General features: G+C 38.0%; 1 protein-coding gene across 25 annotated transcripts in view; it reads right to left on the reverse strand.

Moving 5' to 3' along the window:
- Window positions 1–24,892, reverse strand: part of SCMH1 (Scm polycomb group protein homolog 1) — a 162,367-nt gene that overhangs the window by 18,567 nt on the left and 118,908 nt on the right. For 16 of the 25 annotated variants that reach the window (XM_074305449.1, XM_074305438.1, XM_074305434.1 and 13 more), the window contains 4 exons: window positions 12,316–12,548; window positions 8,823–8,949; window positions 5,957–6,157; window positions 4,067–4,252 (listed from right to left, as the gene is read on the reverse strand). In XM_074305449.1, coding sequence (XP_074161550.1) covers window positions 4,067–4,252; window positions 5,957–6,157; window positions 8,823–8,949; window positions 12,316–12,548 — 747 coding nt within the window. Of the gene's footprint in view, window positions 1–1,340; window positions 1,408–3,174; window positions 3,329–3,833; window positions 3,937–4,066; window positions 4,253–5,956; window positions 6,158–8,822; window positions 8,950–12,315; window positions 12,549–24,892 lie in introns of those variants that run through there. The other 9 variants (XM_074305445.1, XM_074305440.1, XM_074305444.1 and 6 more) reach the window with 9 other exon arrangements.

Genomic DNA, 24,892 nt, shown 5'->3' on the forward strand with positions numbered 1-24,892 from the left:
CACATTCTTAAACACAGGTATCATGTTTCTACCTCTTATCTCCAAATAAATACTTATATGGCATGTTCTCCAGATGTCTCATCATTCCTGGCCATTCTCCTCTGGAAATGCTCTAGCTCAGCAGTATTCTTTCCAAAAAATCTGCTTGTTCATCCATTAATAGAGGAGAATGGGACTATCATCTTCATGAATATGGTGTCTACAATTTATGATGCCTTTGGAACAACTGCAGTATTACTAGAATTAATGTGTAACGGCTAACGTAATCATTTTGATGGGGACACTGTTCTCCTTACTTTTAATTATAGTGCATCTAATGGAACTGTTTTGCTCCCACTTCTTTAGTGCCTTAAGGTTTACAAGCATGTTTCTCTAAGGTAGGTTATAATATTACTATGATCCTCATTTTACAGATAAAGAAGCTGAGGCTTGGAGACAATATGGTGCTATTTTCACATTTGGGAAGTATGAGGGCCACATTTTCCAATTCAGATTGCTGTGCTCTTTTTCACACCAATACACTGTCTCAGATAGTTTGGTACAAAAGCTGCTCTAGGCTTCTCCAAATGGCAAGGATACTATGAAAGGTCTAATGCAGAGAAAAGTCAGTCATTTGTCCAGGAAAGAAAGTTTATATTTGGACATTGAAAGCTACCGAAAAATCTAAATTATATACTGAGGAACATACCCAAATTCTAAAATGAAAACAATTACAAAGAATGAAAGCAGTGGGGATCACAATATATAAATATGTTGGTGTTGACTTTAGAACTTGTAGGGCTTCTCCAGATCAATGAAGATATTGGGAAAGATAGCTATCTTATGATTGTCAATGACGTTTATGGTTCTATCTTGGAAGCTCATAAATGTAGCAGGGCATTGAACAATACAATATCAAAGTTCAGAGCTGGAAGAGACTTTCTAGCCCAACCCCTTCATTTTATAAATGAGGAAACTGAGGCCCTGAAAGAAGAAATGACTTTCCCCAAGACTGTATTATAGCTGATTAGTGACAAAGCTGAGACTAGAACCTGGGTCTTTTGATTTCCATTGCAGTTCCATTCTCCTATTACACTGCTTTCCAAAGAATAGCAATGTTGAAAAATTAAAGAACTAGAGGGAGAATGGTAAGCAGAGTCAAAGAAAGGAATAAAGTATAAAATTAAAATTCAGAACAGAGAATTTTGTCCTCTGGGGAAAAGGCCTTATATTGCCAAATCACGAGTGAACACCTATCTACAACTCAAAGAATATCATCTCAAAAGAAAATCTTTGTACTAATCAGACTAGGAAGTAGCACATTCATATACATTAACACACACACATACACAGATACTCACTTCTGAGTTTCCACTTGGATGACAGCCAAGAAAATGCCATTACTGAAAGGACTGAGAGTCAGGTTTGCTTGGATAGTAGAGAGGTAGAAGAGAAAGAGAAGTACATACTCAGTGGTTTCAACTCTTATAAGAATTTGGTTAACTCATGAAACTAATTCTACTAGTTAATTCTAAGAAATAGCTTTCAATGATTTTTAGGAAACAAATCATTATAACTTTAATAAGATACTTATGAGAGAAAATGAAAAATTATTGACATATACAGGTATTCTAAAACTATAAGTTATTGCATGGAAACCTTTGTTAGGCACTCAAGAAATTATGCAGTAGTTATTTGCGATCAGTTGCTATAGGATTTCAGTACCTTGACAAGAAAAATACTTAGGAATTCTCTTGGGAATCATCCCTGATGATATCCAGACAGAAATAGCATATAAGATTTTATTTCAGGAGACAAATGAATGGTGTCTTTTATCTGAAAGGAACCAAGGAAATCCCTGTCCTGGAAAGGCCGAGAGTGGGACCAAATGCAGAGAGCGGGACCAAATGCAGAGAGCTAGACAAACACTAGGCTGGGTAATTTTATAGCTATGGATAATAACTATTCTAAGACATCTCAGAATGCCTAAGATCACTTCTTCTGTAAAGTGGTCCTTGATTCCCTGATCCAGAAGTGATTTATTCCTTCTTGCCATTCATATAACACTTTTCAACATTCTTAATACATTCTCACCCTCTACCTTTTGGATGTTCCACTGTCAAACTGATCTGTCTCTAATTCTCCCATTTCCCATCCTCTGATCTTCACAATGGCTATCTCTCATTCCTAGAATGTACTCCCTGCTCTCCTCTGTCCCTCTTTAAAATGAAATTTAAGCACAACCTTCTACTTAAAGCCTCTTCTAATCTCCTGACTGTTGGTATCCTCCATCCTAACTATTATATACACATTTTGTATTTATTCCATATATGCATATGTACATATATGGACACACATAAATTTATATATGTGAATTTATGTCATCTTCCTCTATAGAATTTCATTTTTTTGTACCTACCTAGCACATAGTATGTACCTGAAAATGAACGACCTCATTTTCCCTATTAAGAATGTGAGATTAGGGCAGAAGATCATGTTTTATCTTCCTTTGAATCACACAAAGCACCTAGGCACAAGACTTGGTACATAATCAGTATTCAGTAAGTATCTATTAAATGAATGAATTAAGTTCTGTTAGCCAGAAAACCAGAAGGATTCAAAACCTCCTCATCTACTCATACTATTATTAATGCCATGTAGTCCTGTAGAAGTATCTGTTCCTCAGTATGGGTGACTGGAGTCTGGCTTCTGGGAAAGGGAATTTCCCAAATGAAAATGGCAGAGAAGATATTAAGACACAGTTTATATTCCAAGGTATGCTGATAATTCATTGAAAGGAGCCTTGAGAGTATTACTTTTCATCATGAAACACTTTTGGACGACTATTTAAGTATATGATCCTATTTTACCAATTCAGCTCAACCTTTATGTGGAACAGCTCATGCCTGATCTGTAGGAAACATGGTCAGAACAGATCTTTCTTCTCCCACTTGATTCTGATGCTATAGAAATGCTTCTTTATACTACCATGAAGTAAAGGAGAAACTGATGAGAAAATGTGTCCTTCCACTTCAAAGAAAGAAAACAGTGAGGAATCAAAGGAATGGCTGAAATGGCAACATAATGACCTTGCCCTTCCTATAAAACATTTGAAAGTCAGAATCCTTTTCTCCCAAAGCATACTCAGTTGGGAAGGACGTTCCAAGAAACTTTTGAAGGATCTTACCTCTCTCCTGAATTAAGATGAGCCCAATGTTTTCAGAGTTCTGGCTTCCCTCTGAGTGGTTCAGTACGCGGGGCCTCAGAATGTAGCAGTCTAGCCCCCTGCCTCCTCGGACCTCTCTTAGATGTGCTTAGTCACTTAGACGGCCACGTGGCACATGCTGCCCTGCTATGAGCCTGGTAGGTTAACTTTAAAAAGTGATTTTCCAGCCCAAAGATAGTAGGAACATGAATTGGCTTGCAGGAAGTGGAGAAAGTTTATTTGGTATATGCCAAAAGAAACATAGGATAGCCAATCATTAGGGAGTAAGTTTCTCAATCTGTATTCTGAGACTAATTTTCCTGTCGGAGAGAAGTATCTATTCTAGTTCACAACTGCCAAAGTTAGGAATGAAATAATTCTGGTGGTTTAAAAAGAATTGTGCCTTCCAGATTCTCAGCATGAGATTCATTGAGTCACCTATTTGTGCCTATGCAGACCCAGAGGTAATGAGAAGAAGCCAAAGAATTGAGAAGATTAAAGTTCAAGAGAAAGCAAAAGATGGGCATGAGACTTACTTCCCCAGGCATGGCAACAGTAAAGGGACAACAAGAAAGGCCTGACGTGGAGTCAGAAAACCTAGTTTCACATCCCAGCTTGGCAACACAATGAGCTTGAGCAAGGCACTTACCCTTTTTGGGCCTTAGTGTTCTTCTCTGTAAAATGAGGGGGTTGGATTAGATGATCTGTTAGGCCCCTCCCTTCCAGCTCTGTGATTATTCTGTGATCTGCCCCTAGAAAGTAAAGCTCTTCTCTAGGCATAGATGCCCTGTAACTATGCCAACCCAGGGCCACCTCCAGCCTCCTGACTCCTTCCACCATCCCGCAGGTGCTGTCCAGGGCTAGGCCCATCCCAGCTCCTACCTGGTAGGTACCTGTCGTGGTCGTACTCAGTGGTAGGCAGCTGCATGTGATTCTGCGTGAAGGGCTGGTTGCCGAACAGGTTGCTACTCCGGAGGTTTCGGCACAACTTCTCCAGGAAGCGAAGGACGAAGGTAATGCTGTTGACCGCTGGCAGGTTGAGGGTATGCTGCTCCCGGTCAAACACAGCTACAGAGTTAAGCAAACACGGCAGAACACATAAGCCCCTGGTGCAGGAGGAGCTGGGGCCGCACTGCTGCCAACGCCTGCCTTTCAGTGTCACCTGGTTAAACAAAGGCAAGTCAGTGCCACTGATATCCACCCTGCTGATGGGCTTCCGATTTGGGGGGAGGGGACCTTCTGCTCCAGCGTTCATGGATCTGTGATAATGGGAAGAGTCAGGACAGGTCTGTTATACCTCAGGTTGCAAATCAAGTCTACTCAGCTGTAAAAACAAGTAGGAATATATCTAGTTCTCCATCAGCTAAGTTGAGCCTCAAGGGAAAAATATCTGCTTTTTCGGGAGCTGTCTACACAAGTAGCGCTCAGAAGATAAGACATACTACAGGGAGGAGATAATCCACAAAAGGCAGAAGAAATTGTAGCAATTTCCAGTACAGATTATTTTAAAAGGGTTCATTTGTATAGCACTTTAAAGTTTACAAAAAGATTTTGTCACAATAACTCTATGAGCTAAGGCAAGCATTCTATGATTATGTCCATCTGACAGATAAACAAACTAAGTCACAAAGCTAACTCAGCAGAAGTTGAGGGCTGCAGTCCAGTAGGAAGAGACTGGGTTTGAAGACATAAGACAAGAGTTCAGAAGGCAGGTTTGCCACTTGTAGGAAAACTCCTTTATCTCTTAATATTCTCTATAAAACGATACCTTTAGTACCTATTGCATGGCACTATTGTGAAAATCACAAAACAGCTAAAACTCAAACCCAGAATTATTCCCAAATCAGTGCTTTTGTTATTACATCGTGTTCCAGCTGGGTGCTTGGACAGTCTAATGGCCATGTGCTTATGTTCTGGTGTTTGCAAAGATGGCATCAAGGTACTGAAGGGTCTGCCAGGAATCAGTGGGGGCTTCTCAGGGCTAAAGGTTGCTGTCAAATAAGGAGAGAAAATGATAGAGACGAGGGGAGTCCAAGTAGTATGTAGAGAACAAAAGATGTCTGTCTCTCCTTGTTGGTTTTCATCAGAATTGCTAAAGGGGAAAGAGAAGGCGTCAGAGAAGAGTGTGTGTGTGTGTGTGTGTGTGTGTGTGTGTGTGTGTGTGTGTGTGTGTGTGTGTGTACAGAAATAAAGCATAAGCTTTGGGAAAAGAGCTCTGCTTAGGAGAAGGACACAGCAAAGCTAGGTGAGAGGTGTTGAACTTCTCTGAGGGTGGGACTGGAAACTCCCAAATAACTTGGAAGAAACTCTCCTATTGATTCTCATTTTTGGAGAAATCTGCAAAGTGATATATTTATGTATGAGCAGGAGAAGTTGACATTCACTGAAGCATGCTTGGGGCAGAGGCAGGTAAAAGTGGACTAAATGGAGGGAGAACATAGGTCTTATTTAAGGCCTATTCACTGAGGAAAAACCATCATTGTATTGGCTCGATAGCTGACAAAAAAGTCCATGAATGGAGACTTGGGAAGCTTGATGCTTCTGTGGGGAAAAGGGAAACACAAATCTGAGAAAGGACCCTTCTTCCTACAACCCACTCTCCCTAAGGAATATTATCCATTTTTTTCCCCCTGGAAATTAGGGAAATAAGGCAGATTAAAACATACATCAAGAAGAAAACCCTGCCCATCTAGCCACCTGGAGCCCTGGTCATGCCTGTTCAGTGAAGAAGGGCAAGGCTAGGGCCCCAGGCAGCTGGGAGAGGGTGCTTACCTGAGATGACTTCCCCGCCATGGCCTTGCTTGAGGAAGCTGAAGACTGTCTTCTGGTGGTAAGCACAGTCAATACAGGCCTGTACTGCCTGCTGCAGGACCACTGACGCCCGTGCTGGTCCGAAGTGGTCAGGCAACTGCTGGACCTTCTTTTTGTCCAAGTGGGGGCCAGTGCTGCCATTCTTGTTCAAGTAGATGCAAACTGCAAGGGACAAAAAAAGTAGTGGGACTCAGCAAGATGTCAGAGAAATCAGAGTTCTTCTACCTTCACCTTCAGCTTCTCAGTCCTAACATATTCTTGCCCAGTGCAATACCACAGAAGATGGGGGTGGCTTGGGGGAGGGGTAGAGTAGGGAGGAGAAAAGGAAGCATGTACCCAGTTGTTAATGGCCTGGGCCAAAAGATCAAAAGTTCTGGGAATAATGCCTACTGGGGAAAATGATGCTGTCAAAATGCCAGGGCCTGAAACAAGTTATCTTTATTGTGCTGAAAACAAAATTCCTAACATTCCCCCAAATATACATTCTTACATATCCTTCCTGTTCCTCTCTTCAAGTATTCTCCCTATCTCTTGATCACTGTCTTTTTCCTCATACTGTGTCTATTTTTCTGCTTTTGTACATCCTGAAAAGGGGACTGAAAGTGGGAGGAGGAGAGCAGAGGAGACCAGAGCATCAGGTGAAGAAGTAGGTTCAATGAGAGAAGAGTGGAATTAAGAGATCCTTCCTTCTGTTGGCCATCTGCTCCATCCTTTGACCTAGAATTCCTTGCTGAAAGGGTCAAAAAGGGTAAAATGACAATGGGCCTAGACTTCTACCTCAAATCATTACTAATCCTCTCTGAAACAAGAATATGTGCAACAGGCTTAAAATCAACTGCAACAATGCACAAAAATCACTCATTCTTTCAACCATCAGGAGATTTATACTGAAAAAAGTTAGAAAAACATTCGGTTGAATAAAAAAATGCAAATTCTATCTTCTTTTTCAGTACATTATTTTTATTTTCATGTATCTTTTTGTTTGTTTGTTTTTTAATGACTTGGTCTTCCAAGACTGAAAGTAGCTCTGGCCACTCTGCCTGCTGCTGGCACATTGGTCAGGACAGAAAAATAAATAAAGGACACATAAAATGACAAGGAAAATTCTGGATTTGTAAAAAAAGACTAATTCTGCTCTTGTGGTATGGTCATGCTAATTCCATGGCATGAAATCTTATCCCCTAGCACTGTACCACGGCACACCAGGGAGGAAGAGGCATGAGACCAATCTAGGAGATGTCTTTTCAATATTTTTAGAGGAATTCAAACCAAGTCAGTTGCTATCCTACTCAAGCACACTTTCAGGATTTCCCAATGGTAAGCATTAATGCTTGCTTAGCTTCTTGTCTTTCCAAAACAAGACCAAAGTATCCTCTAATCTGGTCACTTTCCAGAGCCCAAGGATGAAGGGCCTGGGAACTGTTGTTTGATAACATCTTTTCTCCAGGTTCATCACAGCTTATAAACAAGAACAGGACTGGAGTTCAAATCTGATCTCAACCATTTACTAACTGTGTGACCCTGAGCAAGTAACTTAACTATATTTGCCTCAGTTTCTTTATCTATAAAATGAGCTGGAGAAGGAACTATCAAATCACTCTAGAATCTTTGCCAAGAAAATCCAAACTGGGGCCATAAAGAATCAGACACAACTGAAATGACTAAACAACAACAACATTTATGGTAAAAATAAAACCTACTCTCAATAAGAACCTGACATTACTGAGAATATTCAAAAGACTGTGATCACCTCTGAAGGCAATTTTAAAAGGAGTTCCAAAATGACTTCTACAATGGCAACTTTATTGGAATGAGCTCATAGCTTTTGAGGATGACTGTTAAAGGACAGCTCATTTACATATGTTCTTGTATCTTGTTAAAAAATTAGTCATGTTACTTTACATGCAAATCTTTTCAGCTGAGTTTTTTTTCACTGTATTTCTATACCTAACAGAGAATCACCTTGGCCTAGAGTGGATACTTCATAAAGGTTTATTAAACTGAACTGAGTTTATTTTACATTGTCCTCCTTCACAAGTTCCATTGTTCAGCCCAGCAGAGCTCCTTGCTGTTTCTTGCTCTCTCTTGTCTCTGTGACTTCCTTGCAGGTTCTCCTCCAGGCTTTGAAAGCATTTCATCCACACCTCTGCTTATGAAGTTCTTTACCTTCCTTCAAGGCCCAATTTGGATAATGGCTCCTTTAAGAAGCTTCCCAAATTCTCTCAAATTAAAATGATGTCTTCTTTCTACTAAAAAAATTTTTTAGAGCATTCTGTACTTATCTATCTTATTAACCTACTTTAGTCACAAACTTTTCTGTGTACATATTATATCTGTCTTATTAAATTGTAAATTTTTTGAGGCTATGTGTTATTTTTCATTTTCACATTTACAGCAATAAGCACAGGGCATTGGATATAAGTAGGTATTTAATATTTGTTGGATGAATAAATATGTTGGGAAAAATCTATTGTTCCTACAACTCATGGAACCTCTTGAGATTTCTATGTCTTAGAGACTGATTGCTTTAGTACATGTAAGGTTAAAAATTTTGAACTCCAAGTGCTGCAAAACTCAAAAAAGTCACAGAATCACTTATTAAAGCTAGGCTACTCAGATGTGCTTTTATCTAATCCCCTCATGTTATAGAGAAGGAAACTGATCTGGCCAAATCATACAATGCATGACAAAGGCAAGTCTAAATCTTAGACAGATTCTCAGGCGAATGCTCCTGTGATGACCTCAGAAACCAAGCCAAATATTAGTGGGGGGAGAAAAAAAAAAGGCACTGGCCTTGGGATGTTTGGTCTATAATTGGATCTTTTACCTGTGGGGGCCTGCATGGCTGAGCTGGGTATGGTGGCAGCATCCTGGGGCACAGTGCTGGTGTCTGGTTCAGGGGTACTGGTGGTCGGCGAGGTGGGTGCTGGGTTTAACAAAGTCCGTGGTTTTCGCTGCCAAAACAGAGGGAGAAAAGTTTGCTGACTGTATGTATTATTAGTATGTCTCTCTCTTTAACCCAAGCATTTACTCTCTTGCCAGCCTATAAGCTCCTTGAGGCAGGAGATCACATTTTATACTTTTGAATTCTCTACAGAACCTTACAAATGGTAGATATACAATACATATTTAATGAATAAACAAACAAAAGAACAATAATCCTTTCCTTCCATGCCTGTATGAAACCAGAGGTTAGCTAACCACAAAAGAAAACCCCCAACACTGTCAAAGTGAAATGAAAGCTGGAACATGTATTTTTGATCTTGCCTCTGTCTATAATCCCGTCACCATAGTATAGGTACTCATCACCATTTGCCTAGAATATGAAATTATTACTCTAGCAACAACCTATTACTCTCAGGTCTTTCTTCCTCTCCTGTGCTTTCTTTCTCCTTTCCAATTCATCTCTCACAAACCATCAGTTTAATTTATGTTATTCCTTTGTTCAAAAATTTTCAGAGCTCCCAGTGGTGGCTGATTGTTCAAATACCTTGCCTGGCCTTCAAAGCCCTCTACAATTCAGTGCTACCTTACCTTTCCAGTTTTACCTCAATCTCCTTGAACAGTTATATTCCAATTAAAATGAATGTATCTTGCAATCTACTGCCTCCATTTTAATGCCCATGGTGTCTACAAACATCCCTCCATTCTCTTCCTTTGTTTGCTATACCTAACAGAGAAGATCCTGAAAGAATCCTTTCCTAATCTCCCATAAATATGACTTTTATCACTATCACTTTGTTTCATAATTCTTTAAAGCACGTCATCAAGTATTATGTTATATGTATTAGACCACTCTCCTCTCGTAAATTCCTGGGGAAAGCATTCAAGTCTTATCTTTCCACCTATCCAATACCTGATTACAATGCTCTGCATATAGTACGTACTTAACAAAAATGGTGAAAATCCATCCTTTCTGATCCATAAGGATAATGCCTATAGTGGATACACTATACTGCCTTTTAACATCCCATTTACAAACTTCAACATTTCTGTTGAAGGCAGCACATTTCTCCAGTCTTTCAGGTTCATAATTCGACATCCCTCTCATTCAACTTATCTAATCAGCTGCCAAATATTGTTTATAATTCTAGAGTATCTTCTACATTCAATTCCTTCTCTCTTTTCACATAGGTACTATCTTAGTCTGGATCCTTATTATCCTTTGCCTGGACTTTTCCCAAAAATAAGCTCTCTGACTCAAATCTCTCCTTACTTCAGTCCCTCCCTAAATTGTTAGTAAAATAATTTTCTTTAATTATATATATGACCGTGGTATTACCTTACTCACTCACTTTTAATGGCTTAGTAATACCTCTAGAACTCTAAAAACTCTATAAACACTCTATCAGGGCGGGGGGAAAAAGGAGGTCAAGTCATCTCACTACCCTGGTGAGGGGCCTTAAGGTTGAGAATGAATTGCTGATAAACCAGGCAGCAAAATGACTATTCAGGAATATAGACAGAGAAGTAAGCAGGCAAACCAATGAAAATATAGTTTTAGTAAATGAAACCAGGAATAATTCAAGCATATATTAGGAAGAGAGGTACAGTGGATGATGTTTTCTGAGTTTTCTCAACTCAAAATGGCTATTCTGTTGAATGACTCAATGTATAAATAAAATGTATGAAAAAGCAATAGACTTTAATAACAGACTGGACATGAAAAATGAAGGAAATGAAGATGTAACAACAAGGTTTCTTGCTTGAGTGAGGTGAAAGTGAAGCACCATACACCATAATATGCTTGTTGCTTTTCCTTCATTCCTGAAGAGGGCCATGACATCAGGGAAGGGATGCTATGACAGGTAAGTGAATTGGATTGAAGTGAGGGGGGCTGGGCAAGGTCACCAACCTCACTTTCTCCTCCAGAGTCTCTGGACCCAGTGGCTAAAACTAGATCAGGACAACTAGAATGGTCCTGGATGCAGTGGGAAACCTCGGCTTTTTAAAACTAAGGCCTTTAACAGGTTTCAGTTTGACTGAAACAAAACTAGATCGGAAGGGATTTCAAAGAGGTACTTCAGTGGCAGAGACAAAGCACTTTTTAAAACCAAATCATCCTATACATAGCTGCCAATGTGATTTCCTTAAAGCACAGGTATGACCAGATCACCTTCTTATTCAATAACCTTTGGTGGCTGTCTGTTCCTACTAAAATATAAACTTCTTTGGCATTAAGCCCTTAAAAGATGTGGGGGGTAGAGTGGGAGAAGAGGACTGATGTGCAAGAAGATAACATAATATACATCTGGACAGTTGATTCACTGAGAGCCTCCATCTATCTGTAAAGCTCTATGCCTAAACACTGGGGTACAAAAAGGTCTACCAGATAGAGGTTCTGGTTTTAAATAAATAAGAAGTCAGTAGAAGGGAAGAAAAATACAACAGAAGGCTTTCAAATAGCTTTATTCTTACCATATAATTCAGAGTTAGTGAAGAAATCCTCTGTCTAGATTAAGTCCTAAGAGGGCTGAACTAAAGGAAAGTACATAAAGTGTGACAAAAGCAATTGGATATCAGTCCCACATCGATGGACCCAGGGTTTATAAAATGAGAGCTTATCCAGAGTCTAAAAGCACAGAAGAAAATATAAGAAGAGAGACCCAGGAGCTCCAGTGGCTAGTAGGAGGTAAGTAGTGAAGGGGCCTTCAATATTTTATAATATCACTTTATCTTCAACCAATATGAACAAGTACCTTTAAGTGAGGGAAAGGAAGGAAAATAAGGGCAATCAATGTTTTTAACAGGTGACCTAGACTGGAATCATCCCAGGAAGAGGGAGAAGCTCAGCAGCCTTTGCTTCCAGGTCATATCAGCAGCCTGTCTCAGAAGATTTGGCAGAGAGAAGATGCAGCAGGAAAGATAATATTTGCTACCTTTCTACTTCCTGCACATGCCTATATCTTTGTCCAAACACTAACAAAAAGCTACTGGTATCATCTCAGGAAGGATGAATTATATCCCAAATTCATGAAATCTGTTGAGTGTTAAAGACTCAAAACCCAGGAGATTTATCATTCCCCAGAAACTGATCTCTATTATTGGATCAAGTTGGCACTACAAAAAACAAACAAACAAACAAACAAAAAACACAATAATCCCAATCATGTCAATTAAATTCAACAGATATCTTTTAAGCATCTCCTGTGTGCAAGACCACACACGGTCTTGTGTGCTAAGCACAAGGCTGTTCTTTTAAAAAACAGAGGGACAGTCACACATGAAAATGTTCCCTCTCCCACCCCTCTAGCACCTACATATTCCCTCTCCACACACTTGCCAGAGGTATGTTTATATGGCCCATTTTGCTTGCCTACCTTACTGCCAGGCTTAGGTCCCCTCTTCTTTGGGAATTTCAAAGGTTCCACTGACTTGGATGGGGTGGAGATGGGATGATGAATCAGAGTCTTGGGTGTTCGGCCTCGCTTCTTGCCTGGTTTGCGGCCCCTTTGCCCTGGCTGATGCCCCAAGACAGCTTTGGTGCCACTGTGCATGCTGGGTTTTTCGGCGCTTGCGTCAGAGGTGGGAAAAGGGTTCTTTGGAATCACAACTGTAAGAAAAAGGCTGTGTCACCCCCTCTTTTTGAATGCTATACTCCATCTCTGATGGAGTAAAACCTTGTCATTCCTGTAAGAGATGACAATAAGAACCTCTATCCAAACAGAACAGAGCTCCATTCTTCTCCTTTGCAAAATCTCTCACTTAGAAAAGCAAATCCATCAGGATCTACTGAACCCTTCAGACAGGCTCCATTCAGGTTTTTACAAATTCTCAGATAGCTCAGGAATATTGTTCTTATTTTCCTCCATTCATGCCTTTCCAAGATGCTAAGTAAATTTTGACTGGGACATTTTAAGTCCTTCCTCTGCTTTCATTTCAAAGAGAAGCAAAAGTGGCATCTGGACCTCAATTTTTGTCATCTAGAAAATGAGTAAGTGGAATAGACCATCTCTAAGGCCTCTTACAGTTTTTATAGTCTATGGATCCACATTAAAATACTGAAAAATTTCACAATTTCATCCATGTTGGTAATTTCTCCACTGCTCCAGATCACCATACCATCTCTCTGATGCATTAGCAGATGTTGCCAAAAGTCTTCTGCTGATGTACCTTTCTAAATATGGCTTTGATCTACAGTCAGTCCACTAACAGCCAGTACTCAAAGACTTTCCAGTTTGGTAGAACCTAATGTCAGACAAGTTTGTGTTCTGCCAGTATTGCCTTTGAAAACCTGGTCACTTCCATAATAGGATAAGATATTGGAGAAGAATTATGATGGGGATTCAAGTCAATATATAAAGGAAAGAAAGGTCAATTTGTTCTAAACATTTAGCATCACTAACAGCCTCATTTCATAATTTAAGAAAGTTTATTTTGCTAATATATTTTCATCAGGTTCTCTCCAATAAAGAATCTACATTTAATCGGGAATCTGGTCAGGGCTTCATTCTTTATGGGGGAAGGAGGCAATCCAAAATTTTCTTTCCTTGTTGCATTTCCTACCCTTTTTTCCTAAAACAGATGTGTGCCAAAAAAGTATCCTCTTTGATTAATAATGAAAATTTATTAGTAAAACAAGATTGCACTATTTAGCCTAAGCAAGCTATGCTCAGAGAAGCAACAAATCAAGCAACTCTAGTCTTTCCTCATTTCAGCTCATGTGTGGTTCATATGCTACTAAGCATAGAAAACACTCAATCTGTTAGGTTTTTACTAAGTGCTAAGTCGGTACTTGTCAATTTTCTAGTTCCGGCCTTTCCTGGTAGACAACAGAAACTAAACTTTAATACTGATTTAAAAAAAAAACAAAAAAAACAAAAAACAAAAAAAACCTTAATAGATGGATTTTTCACCTAATTGAGAGGCTTCAAGAAATATATAGTTTTTCTCATTGGGAAACCTTATCTGATATTCTGTCTAAATTATTAGGGTACAGAAAGAATGCTGGGAAGGTTGTCAGGAAACTTAGATAGCTATGGTCTTAGGAAAAGAACCATAATTTTACAGATGAAAACCTTTGGTTTGAATTTTGGCTCTATCAGGTACTAGTTGTAAACTTGTCCTTATACTTATCTTTATACTCTGATAAGCGGTGTCCATAAGATATGCATATATGTTCAGTTCTGCAAGCTTTCAGTCATATATCTGGAAACACTTGTGCAATATATTTCAGCTGAGCCCTCATATTTTTCCACCTTTCCTACTAGCTGACACAGGAATGTTTGAAAGTGGGACAAAGTGAAAGTCTTTCAAATAAGAATGTGAATACACTTCATTGACAGAGCCAGCCCTTTAGAAACCTACACCAGACAACTGCTCTTATAGTGTTTCTTAAACAAGGGACTACGAGAAAGGTACCAGTGGGATGACAACATGTTTAAGCAGTTTAAGGCTGTTAGGGATGGGAATCATTTCCTAGTCCTGGAGAAGGGAGAAGCAAACTTGAAATAGGGAAACAGGGTTAGATGTTTCCAATAGTACATGCAAATTTACTGTAATGGTTACAAAGTCCCAAAATCTTTTTTCCTCCTCTCAAGTACTAGAATCTCATCAGTTCTAAGATTTTGAAATCAGTGACTAGGGTAACATTTAAAAATAACCTCTAGTTATGGGCTTAGCCTTCCTTTAGCACATATCTCAATTGGTCTGAGAGCTTGGCATTTTAGGAAAAAAAAATGTGTGAGGAATATGGAAGTTAACACAATCACACTATACTGGGAGGGCTGTTAGATGGCCATATTGGCCATCTAGTTCACATATTCTTTGAAAATAGATCTCTGAGGCAGCTTGATGGAGCACCAGCCCTGAAGTCAGGAGGACCTGAGTTCAAATCTGACCTCAGATACTTGACACTTCCTAGCTGTGTGACCTGGGCAAGTCACTTAACCCCAATTGCCTCAGGGGAAAAAATGAATTCCTAGTACAACATACTGGTCAAGTGCTCATCCAGTTAAAGTTAAAGTCTTCCTTTTCAGTGAGGAGAAGCCCACTTTTTCCTGAAGCTTTCCATTCCACTTTGGGTAGCACTCCTTATTAGACCAAATCTGCCCCTTTGCAATGTCCAATTAATGATTCTAGTTCTGCCTTCTGAAACCCAATACAATAGCTCTACTCCCTTTCCCATAAGACAACCCTCCAAATACTTAAGAAACTGCTATCATGCTCCCTAATCATCTCTAAGACTAAACATCTGTAGTTCCTTCAATTAATCCCCATATGGCATGATTTCTGGGTCTTTTACCAACTGTTCCTCTGGATCATCTCCATTTCAGATCTAAAATGTGGCACTGGGACATGAATATACATTCCAAATACTTTCTGACCGGAGCAAATGACAGCAGTCATTTGGCCCAGTCATTCAACTAAATCCAAATCCAACTAACTGGACTACTGTCTAGCTCACAACCCTTTTTCTTTTTAAAGATATTTTTAAATATTCATTTTTATAAGATTTTGAGTTCCACATTTTTCTCTGTCCCTCTCTCTTTTCTCTCTTCATCAGATAGCAATCTGATATATGTTTTACATGTACAATCATGCTAAACATATTTCCACAGTAGTCATGTTATGAAAAAAGAACCAGAACAAAATAAAAACCATGAGGAAGAAGCCTCCCCCCCAAAAAAAAGCAAAAATTATATGCTTTGATCTGCATTCATACTCTATAGTTCTTTCTCTGGATGTGATAAGCACATTCCATCATGAGTCCCTTAGAATTGTCTTGTATCATTGTATTGCTGATAAGAGCTAAGTCTATCATAGCTGACCATTCTACAATATTGCTGTTACTATGTACAATGCTCTTCTGATTCTGCTCACTTCACTCATCAGTTCATGTAAGCCTTTCCAGAATTATCTGAAATCTTCCAGTTCATCATTTCTTATGGCACAATAATATTCTACTACATTCATATACCTCAACTTGTTTAGTCATTGCTCAATGGATATATCCTTATTCATAGAATATAAAAAGAATTATACATGAACTCATGGATTTCTATTATGTACAGTTTGCTTTTTAAGTATATAAGTTCAACATCTAATTTTTAAAATTATCCTACTGCTTTGTCTAAAATTCTTTTTTTTACTACTTTCTTCCCTGCATTAAGAAATGGTTATTCTTGATGAAACCATGCTGGATTTTTTCTATATGTTCATTAACCATCTCTTTAACACAATGTTTTATAACTTTGTCAGGAATTGAAATCCTCAGATGATACTTAATGTTAACTGATTATGATGTTGATAGAATCCACCACCAATATTGACATAGTGTTGATCAAAGCTTAGGAATGTCTCTCTCCTAGGCATGGAAACCTGACACCACAAATGCTCTTCTGCTTGTTGGAAACACAGATGCATGTTCTTGTAATCTGCGAATGATTCTGGGATCTTAATTAGCTGCAGTATAGGTCTAGATTTGACTAGGTTGTATTAGTACAACCCTGGCTCTGCAGAATCACTGACAATCTAGAGAATGAATCCTCCTAAGAAGTATGTTTGTTTTCAATACACCCAACCCAAGTGCTGATTATGTTCGTTTTCTTCCTGATTTCTAGAATTCAGTCTTTATCCCCAAACTACCAAACTACCTGGGATTTCCAATAGGCACATCAAATTATATAAGTAAAAAAATCAAACATTACCTCCCTCCCCCAAACCAGTTTTTATTGTTTTTCCTGTTTTTTTCCGAGATATTATCATTTTACCAGTCAAGTCTTGAATTAATAACTTCTTTAGCTCCTAAAAATTTCTTTTCACTTTCGTTTAGCAAAAGGCATTGTGGTACAGTACAAAGAGGTCTGGTTGTAGAGTCAAAGGTTCTCAATAAACATAGCAGCCCTGACAATTACTACCTATGTAATCTTGGGCAACCTAACCTTACTTAACTAGGTCTTAGTTTTCTTATCTATAAAATAAGTAGGCAAAGAAGAATGATCTCTAAGATCTGTGACTAGGGAATTATGATACTACAATCTATACTAGGTAAGCTAGCACAATTACATATTTCCTTGTAAGTGATGAAGCTTCTAAAGATCCTTTTATACAGAAGGCTTCTCATGTTTACCATTGATCATTTTTGTTGCCACGACCCAAAGATGGAAGGGATGGAGTTAGAAGATCTTAGTATGAATCTTGGGTTTGGCTAATTAATGCTTATGAGCTCTTGGACAAGGTAGTTCACTCCTCTGGGCCCCAATGTCTTTAAATTCCAAATAAAGGCATGCAATCAATGATCTATAAAGTACCTTCCAATTTTATGTTCCATGATTAAAAGTCTTCTCTCCTTAAAATCACAATGCGTGTAGCCTATGGCTCCTATTTAACTACTCTTCCTTCCAGAATGAATTTTCAAATACCTGAATTCTAAGCCTGCTAGCTCTAGAAACTGGCAACTGCAGGTATATAGGAGTCAGAATCTAGCAAAGACTGATGCACTGGATAAAGCACTTGAAAGGTGATACTAGGTTTTAACAAGTGGGTAGATAGTCCACAGTGAATAGAGGGTGAAGCCTGGAGTCAGGAAGACCTGAGTTCAAATCTGATCTCAGGCACTCACTAGCTGTGTGACCCTGGCTAAGTCACTTTATTAATGTTTGCTTTAATCTACTAGAAGAGGAAATGGAGAACTACTCTAGTATCCTTGCCAAGATAATCCCATGAATAGCGTGGTGTGTAGAATCATGAAGAACTGGACATGAATGAATACAAGAGACACCAGGCATTAACAGCTAGATCAAGCTGATACTATTTGACAAGCCACCCTAATTATTCTATCTTCCCCTAATTTCCACACTGCAAAACTATGGAATTAGTAATCTGTTTCAAGTTGTATTCTCTTGATTATTCCACAGTTCCTGCTTTCAACTGATTAAAAATACTCTCTCTTCCTCTTCTTGTCCCATACATCCTTTAGTTCTTTCCCCAAATATTTCTTCATTTTTCCTTTACTTGGAAGATACTGAGTTCCATGGTCTACAAACACTGGAGAGCATATTAATATAATGCCTGGGGTTGGGTAGGGAAGTAGTACAATACACATAATACTTAGATTAGTAATCTTATAGTTCCAATTGTATTGGTACATTATACCCTCAATATTCTATATTCCTCAGATAGACTATAAGTTTTTCATTGTTTCTATCTGTCATATTCTCCTTTTGTGTTCTATCTAGATTGGGACACATAGTAGATATTAAACAAATACTTGTTGAACAAATGATTTCCTATTTCTAGGCCTAGTAGGATCTTTAGATTTGGAGCTGGTAGAAATTTTGGAGATCATCTCATCTAATGCCCTAATTTTACAAATGAGGAAACTGAGGACTAAAGAGAAGAAGAATTTGTCCAAGATGGCATCATTAAACTGCAACAGGCGAGGCCTTATGTCCAGAACTAGAGTTTTGTTAGTGCTATTGCACTGCTCAAATCTATAATCATCTTGTGAAATCTGGCATATTGTGCTCAGTTCTGGGCATCACATTTTTACAAGTACAGTAATAAACTGTAGATCGTTTTGAGAAGAATGACTAAGATGGCGAAAGGCCCTAAGGTCATGTCACATGATGAATTGGTGAAGGAACTGGAGACATTTAGACTAGAGAAGAAAAAGCAAGATTAATTGGTAATATATATTTACTAAGTGCCTAATATGTGTCGGGCATTGTGCTAAATGCTAAAGATACAAAAAAAAAAGGCAAAAAGAAATGCTTGTCCTCAAGGAGCTCACACTTTAATGGGGAAGGGCAACAAATAAAAAAGGTGCTGAAAAGAAAAAAGGATTTAAAGAGGGGAGAGGAGAGAGAGGGAAAGGAAGGTCCCAAATGGGGCAGGGTAAAATTCTATATTCACATGAGAAATTATGGGGTGTCTGTCCTAGAGCTCCTCCTTAAATAGAGGATCTGGAAGGAGCTCTGCAATGTCCATTTACTTTCTGCAATCAAAGCAGGAGAGAGAGGAGCCTAAGGGAAAGGGAGCCCAGAGGAGGAATGAGTTTCAGAAGTGCTTTGCTTTCAGGAAGAGGAATTTCTAGAGAAAGCCATAAAATCTAGATGAGCAGTCAAGTGGGAAATGATGAGGGGAAATATAATGACTATCTTCAAGAATCTAAGAAGTTCTCAATGGAAAAGAGAGAATTTAAGTAAAATTGACAGAAAGGAAGATTTCAGATACAACACATCATAATGGATAGAGCGGGAAAGTTAAAACCTCAGATAAAATCCCACTTCTGACACTTGCTAGCTGTATAGTCACAGGCAAGACACTTAACCTCTTTGGTCTTCAATTCCCTTCCCTTCCCTTCCCCTTCCCTTCTCTTCCCTTTCCCTTCCCTTTCTCCTTCCTTCCTTCCTTCCTAGGCAGTTTGGAGTTAAGTGACTTGCCCAGGGTCACTTAAGTGTCTGAGGCCAATTTAGAACTCAGGTCCTCCTGAGTTCAGGGCTGGTGCTCTATCCACTGTGCCACCTAGCTGCTCCGATCCTCAATTTTCTTATATGCAAAATGGGAATAACATCTATAGTAAATGCGTCATGTGGCTTTTGTTCCTAGGCTCAAATGAATGAAAAGGCATTTGCTAAGCACTTACTATCTAAAAAGCACTGTGAAATAAAGTATATAAGGTTGTTGAAAATCTTTTTCTATGGGGCAGCTAGGTGGCGCAGTGGATAGAGCACCAGCCTTGAATTCAGGAGGACCCGAGTTCATATTTGGGCTCAGGCACTTAACACTTCCTAGCTGTGTGACCCTAGGCAAGTCACTTAACCCCAGCCTCAGGGGGGAAAAAATATTTTATTATTATTATTATAGCTTCTTATATACAAAACACATGCATGGGTAATTTTTCAACACTGACCCTTGCAAAACCTTCTGTTCCAACTTTTCCCCTCCTTCTCTCCGACCCCTCTCCTAAATGGAAGGCAGTCCCATACATGTTAAACATGTTAAAGTATATGTTAAATGCAATATATGTATACATATTTATACAGGTATCTTGTTGCACAAGAAAACTTGGATTTAGAAAGAAGCCTGTTGAAAATCTTAAGGTGCTTTGCATAATTTAGCTATTATGAAATCAGGTATAGACACAAATTATCATTTTAATAATGAGAATTATTCTGTAGGTTTGATGTAAATAAAAACGTTATAACAATCTTAAAATGGATGGGCCTGAACTGAGGAGTTTATGTTCCCCCTTGGGAGTTATCAGAGGGTATGTAGAGGTCATGTTGTCCCTTCCAACTCCAAAACAGTACAGCCAAGATTCAAAACCCACTCCTTTAATTCAAAGTTCATTGTTTTCATCTTTATATTCATTATATTCTTTATATTCATTATATTTACTTTATATTCATCTTATTGGAAATAGATTAGACTAGAAGATTTCTGCAGTGTGTTCCAGTTTTCACATGCTATGAATCCATCAATTAAATTTTGTGTTTTTCTAAGTACCCAGATTGGCTAGATTTAGGAATAAAAATATGGGGGTCATCTTAAAGCCATGATTGGACTGGAAACAAGGAAATCATTCACTTCCCTTCTCAACAATTTTTCATTAAGTAGTCAGTCCCAGCAAAAAATAAACAAAGAGCATGAACAACCCTTTCTCCTTGAATGTTTCCATAGAAACAGATGACAGCTCCTTAGGATACAAAGTCATAAGCAAAAAGCTAAACAAAGCAAAGCTAAACAAAGCAAAATTCATTTAAGTAAAGGTTGTGAGCCAAGTGAGGCCTCAGTATGTATAGAGGCCACATTCCATAAGGTCCCAGACCAAACCAAAGTTATCAAAGGGTAAGGGTGAGGCATGGAGGGGATGAAATGGGGAGTTTGTTGGTAGGAGGGGAAGGCAGAAAGGGGGAAAAGATAAGATAAAATCAATTCTAATCAGCCTATCAGTTCTTACATGCTGATATGGGAAAAAGAACACTGAATATACAGTTAGGAGACCTAGTCCCACCTATCTGTAGGACCTTGGACAATTTATAGATTGTAACTTATAATCTACTCCTTATTTTATAGATTGAGAAAGTGAAATCCGAAGAGGCTATCAGAGACTTAAGTGGAATTATTTCCTTCTTGAACACTGGAGTTCATTTGATAAATGAGCTAACAGACTCTCAGAATTGATATTCCTAAAGTATAGCTCTGACCAGGTTATCCTCCAATTGCATTGCTTTTAGGACAAATAAAAATTCCTCTGTTCAGTATTTAACATACTTCAAATCAGAGCACAGTCTACCTTTTCAACCTTGTCATGTATTATTCTCCTTCTCCTCACCTCCCATCCCCAACATATGCTGAATGACAGCCAGACTGGCCAATTTGCCACATTCCCCATACGTGATACTCTGAATCCATACCTCTCTGGCTTTTTCTTTTCATCTGGGGTTCTTGGAACCCTTCAAGAATGAGCTCAAGGGGGCAGCTAGGTGGTGCAGTGGATAGAGCACCAGCCTTGAATTCAGGAGGACCCGAGTTCAAATCTGGTCTCAGATACTTAACACTTCCTAGCTGTGTGACCTGGGCAAGTCACTTAACCCCGGCCTCAGAAAAAAAAGAAAAAGAAATAAGAATGAGCTCAAGAGCCACCTTCTTCAAGAGGCTTTTTTCTTCTTTTCCCAAGAAGGGGTTGTTCATGCTCTTTGTTTATTTTTTGCTACTGTCTATTACTAAATAACTCTACATTTACTTTATATATAACCACTCTCCCAAGTTCACAACTTCAGTATTATTCTGGACTCCCCATTCTCCCTTACCCCACAAATCCAATCAGTTGCCAAATCTTGATGGCTCTTTCTCCACAATACACAACCCTTTATTACAACTTCCATAGTCTTCACTTCTCACTTGAACTACTATGATCATCTAATTGTCTCCTCAAGGCTTTCCTCTCTCAAATCCCTCCTCTATATAGCTACCCAAGAGATTTTTTCAAAAACTTGGTTTGAACATATCACTCCCTTACTCAATAAACTCCAGTGACTCTTTTCACATTTGAGATGGAACACAAACTTCTGTTTGGCATTTAAAGCTCTTTTTAACCTAACCTCAAACTCCCTTTTCAGCCTTCCATCATTTCTATAGTTCAGCCAAGTTATCCTTCTTGCTATACTCTTACATGGCACTGTGCCACCCATCTCTGGGCTTTAATGTTGGTTCTTTTCCATGCCTGAACACTCTTCTCACTTCTGCCATGTGGAATCCATGGTTTCTTTCATAAATTGGTTCAAATGCTCTAAGAAGTTTATACACTGAGCTCTTGGTACCCTTGATCTAATGTTTTGTCTCTGTTGTGTATATATATTTCTGTATGCAGGTATATAAATTATTTGTGCATCAAATGTGTATATAAATATATACAACATGTACATATATACATGTTTCTTTATATATGTGTATCTGTCTACATATATATACACATATATCTATATCTATGAAATTACATATGTGCTTGCTGTTTTCACTGGCAGAGGCCAATAAAAAAAGTTAATATTTGAGTCTAGGTCCCTTATCTCAAAATCCAATCTATGTTTCAGCTCCAAGATTGGTTCTCATTTACTATATCAATGACCATGACACCAACTAAGCTCCCTAACTGTGAAGCTATATCTGGTTTTATGTCTAGTTTTCTACAGTGTGGCACAGGGGAAAAGAGAGCTGGATTTGAAATCAGGAGCCCTGGTTTTGAATCCAAACTCTGACATTTATGAATCTCTGATGTAGTGAGTAATATTACTTACTCCAGTTTCTACACCTGAAAAATGGGTGATTAGATAGCCTAAATAATTAGACTAGATAACATAATTCTAAAGTTATGATTGTTTCTTTTTTTAAATTCAATTTTATTTTATTTTCAGCTCGGAATTCTCTTTCTCATTTCTCTCCTACATTGAGAAAGAAAAACAAAACATGTTGTAAACATGTCAAAAAAAAAAATGAATCCCTGCATTATCCACGTTTAAAAAACAAAAAACAAAATACAACATACGCTTTGATCTGTACTCTGGGTTATCAGTTCTCTATTTGGAAATGAGCAGCATGTTTCACCATAAATCCTTTGGAATTCTGACTGGCTACTCAGTCATTCCTGAGTCTTTCAAAGTTATTTGTCTTTACAATATGGTTATTGTTATACACCCCTAGTTCTGCACACTTCATTCTGAATCAGTTCATAAAAGCATTCCCAGGTATTTTTGAAATAATCCCCTTCATCATTTCTGACATTACAAAGGTATTCTATTACCTTTATATATTACAACTTGTTCAGTTATTCTCAAATTGATGGGTCACCCCTCAGTTTTCAATTTTTTAGCCACCACAAAAAGAGCTGCTTTAAATATTTTTGTACATTTGGGTACCTTTTCTTGTTCTTTTGATCTCGTATCAATATTTTTCAGTCAAAGAGTATGTATAGTTGAATAGCTTTGGGGGTATAATTTCAAATGCCTTTTAGAATAGCTAGATCAGTTCACAGATCCAACACTTTTACATTAAGATACTTATTTTCCCACAGATGCTCCAGCATTTGTCATTTTTTTCTTCAATTTTACCAAATGGATGAGTGTGAGGTAGTATTTCATGTGTTTTGTCACATTTCTTTAATAATAATTTAGAACAATTTTTCATATGAATATTGAGAGTTTGGATTTCTTGTTTAATTGGAAAATAGATCTTATTCTTATAAATTTGAATCAGTTCCCTATATATTTTGGAAATTAATTCTTGTTGCAAATATCAAGAAAACTTGCAGTAAAGATTTTTTTCCCCTTAATTTCCCACTTTTTTCCTAATTTTAGTTGCATCGGTTTTGTTTCCATAAAAACTTTAAAAGATTATGTAATCAAAATTGTCCGTTTTACCTCCGGTGAATCTATTTCTTGTTTGTTCATGAATTGATCTTGTTTCATAATGGGAAAGGTATCTCTAGCTCTCTTTCTCTTATTAAATTGCTTTATAGTTGGGATAGAAGAAATTAAAAAAAACAACAACAACAACAACAAAAAAAAAAAAACAGAAAAAGTTAGACTATGTTCTGCTCAGAAGGTCAATCATTAACTCTGCTCTTAGAGCCTGTTAGTACTCTTCTTGAACAATCCTGAGTATAACTATTAATTTAGAGTTTAAAGGTTATTTAGTTCAGGGTTCTCAACGCACAGGGATAACTTAATTTAACATCTCAACAAATGCAGTGAGATTTTATAAAGATATATATATATATAAACTTTGAAAGATTCTGCTTGGTCACTTCCAATGATAGAAAATTTACTACTTATAAAGCAGACTATCTCATTATTGGTATTGCTCTAATTGTGAAAATTTTCTTTTGTATGTTATACTGAAATATGTTTCCCTAACATTCATTCAAGAAATATTAAGAATTTACTATATGCAATTAAGAACAAGTGTAATAATCTCTTTTCCTTAGGACATCCTGGTTGTTCTTCTCTAGATGCTTCAATTTGTCAATATCCCTTCAAAATACTGTACCCATAACTTACACAACATAAACTTTTCCAAAATCTTTGAAGAACCAGTACTTGTCAGGTATGTGCTTATAATCAAGAAGCTACTTCACAATATATATGATTTCTATGGAAATCACAGTTCCTACACACACACACACACACACACACACACACACACACACACACACACACACACACACACACACACTTTCCAGGGAACTTAGGCAAACTTGCCTAACTAGTAGTCTGGATTCAAATGCAGCATCAATTCTATGTTTAGTATTCTTACTACTATACTCATATTACCTCAGCTCTATTTCTTCTTGGACACTGATAGATTTATATAGTCTTATGAATATAGACACCTCTTCTGAATAATGCAAATCACCAGGTATCTGTGACTTCTCATCTTGTTCTACTCTTGTCTATG

Source organism: Sminthopsis crassicaudata, chromosome 3 (assembly GCF_048593235.1).
Source record: "Sminthopsis crassicaudata isolate SCR6 chromosome 3, ASM4859323v1, whole genome shotgun sequence".
In the NCBI taxonomy this organism is placed as follows: Eukaryota; Metazoa; Chordata; class Mammalia; order Dasyuromorphia; family Dasyuridae; genus Sminthopsis; species Sminthopsis crassicaudata.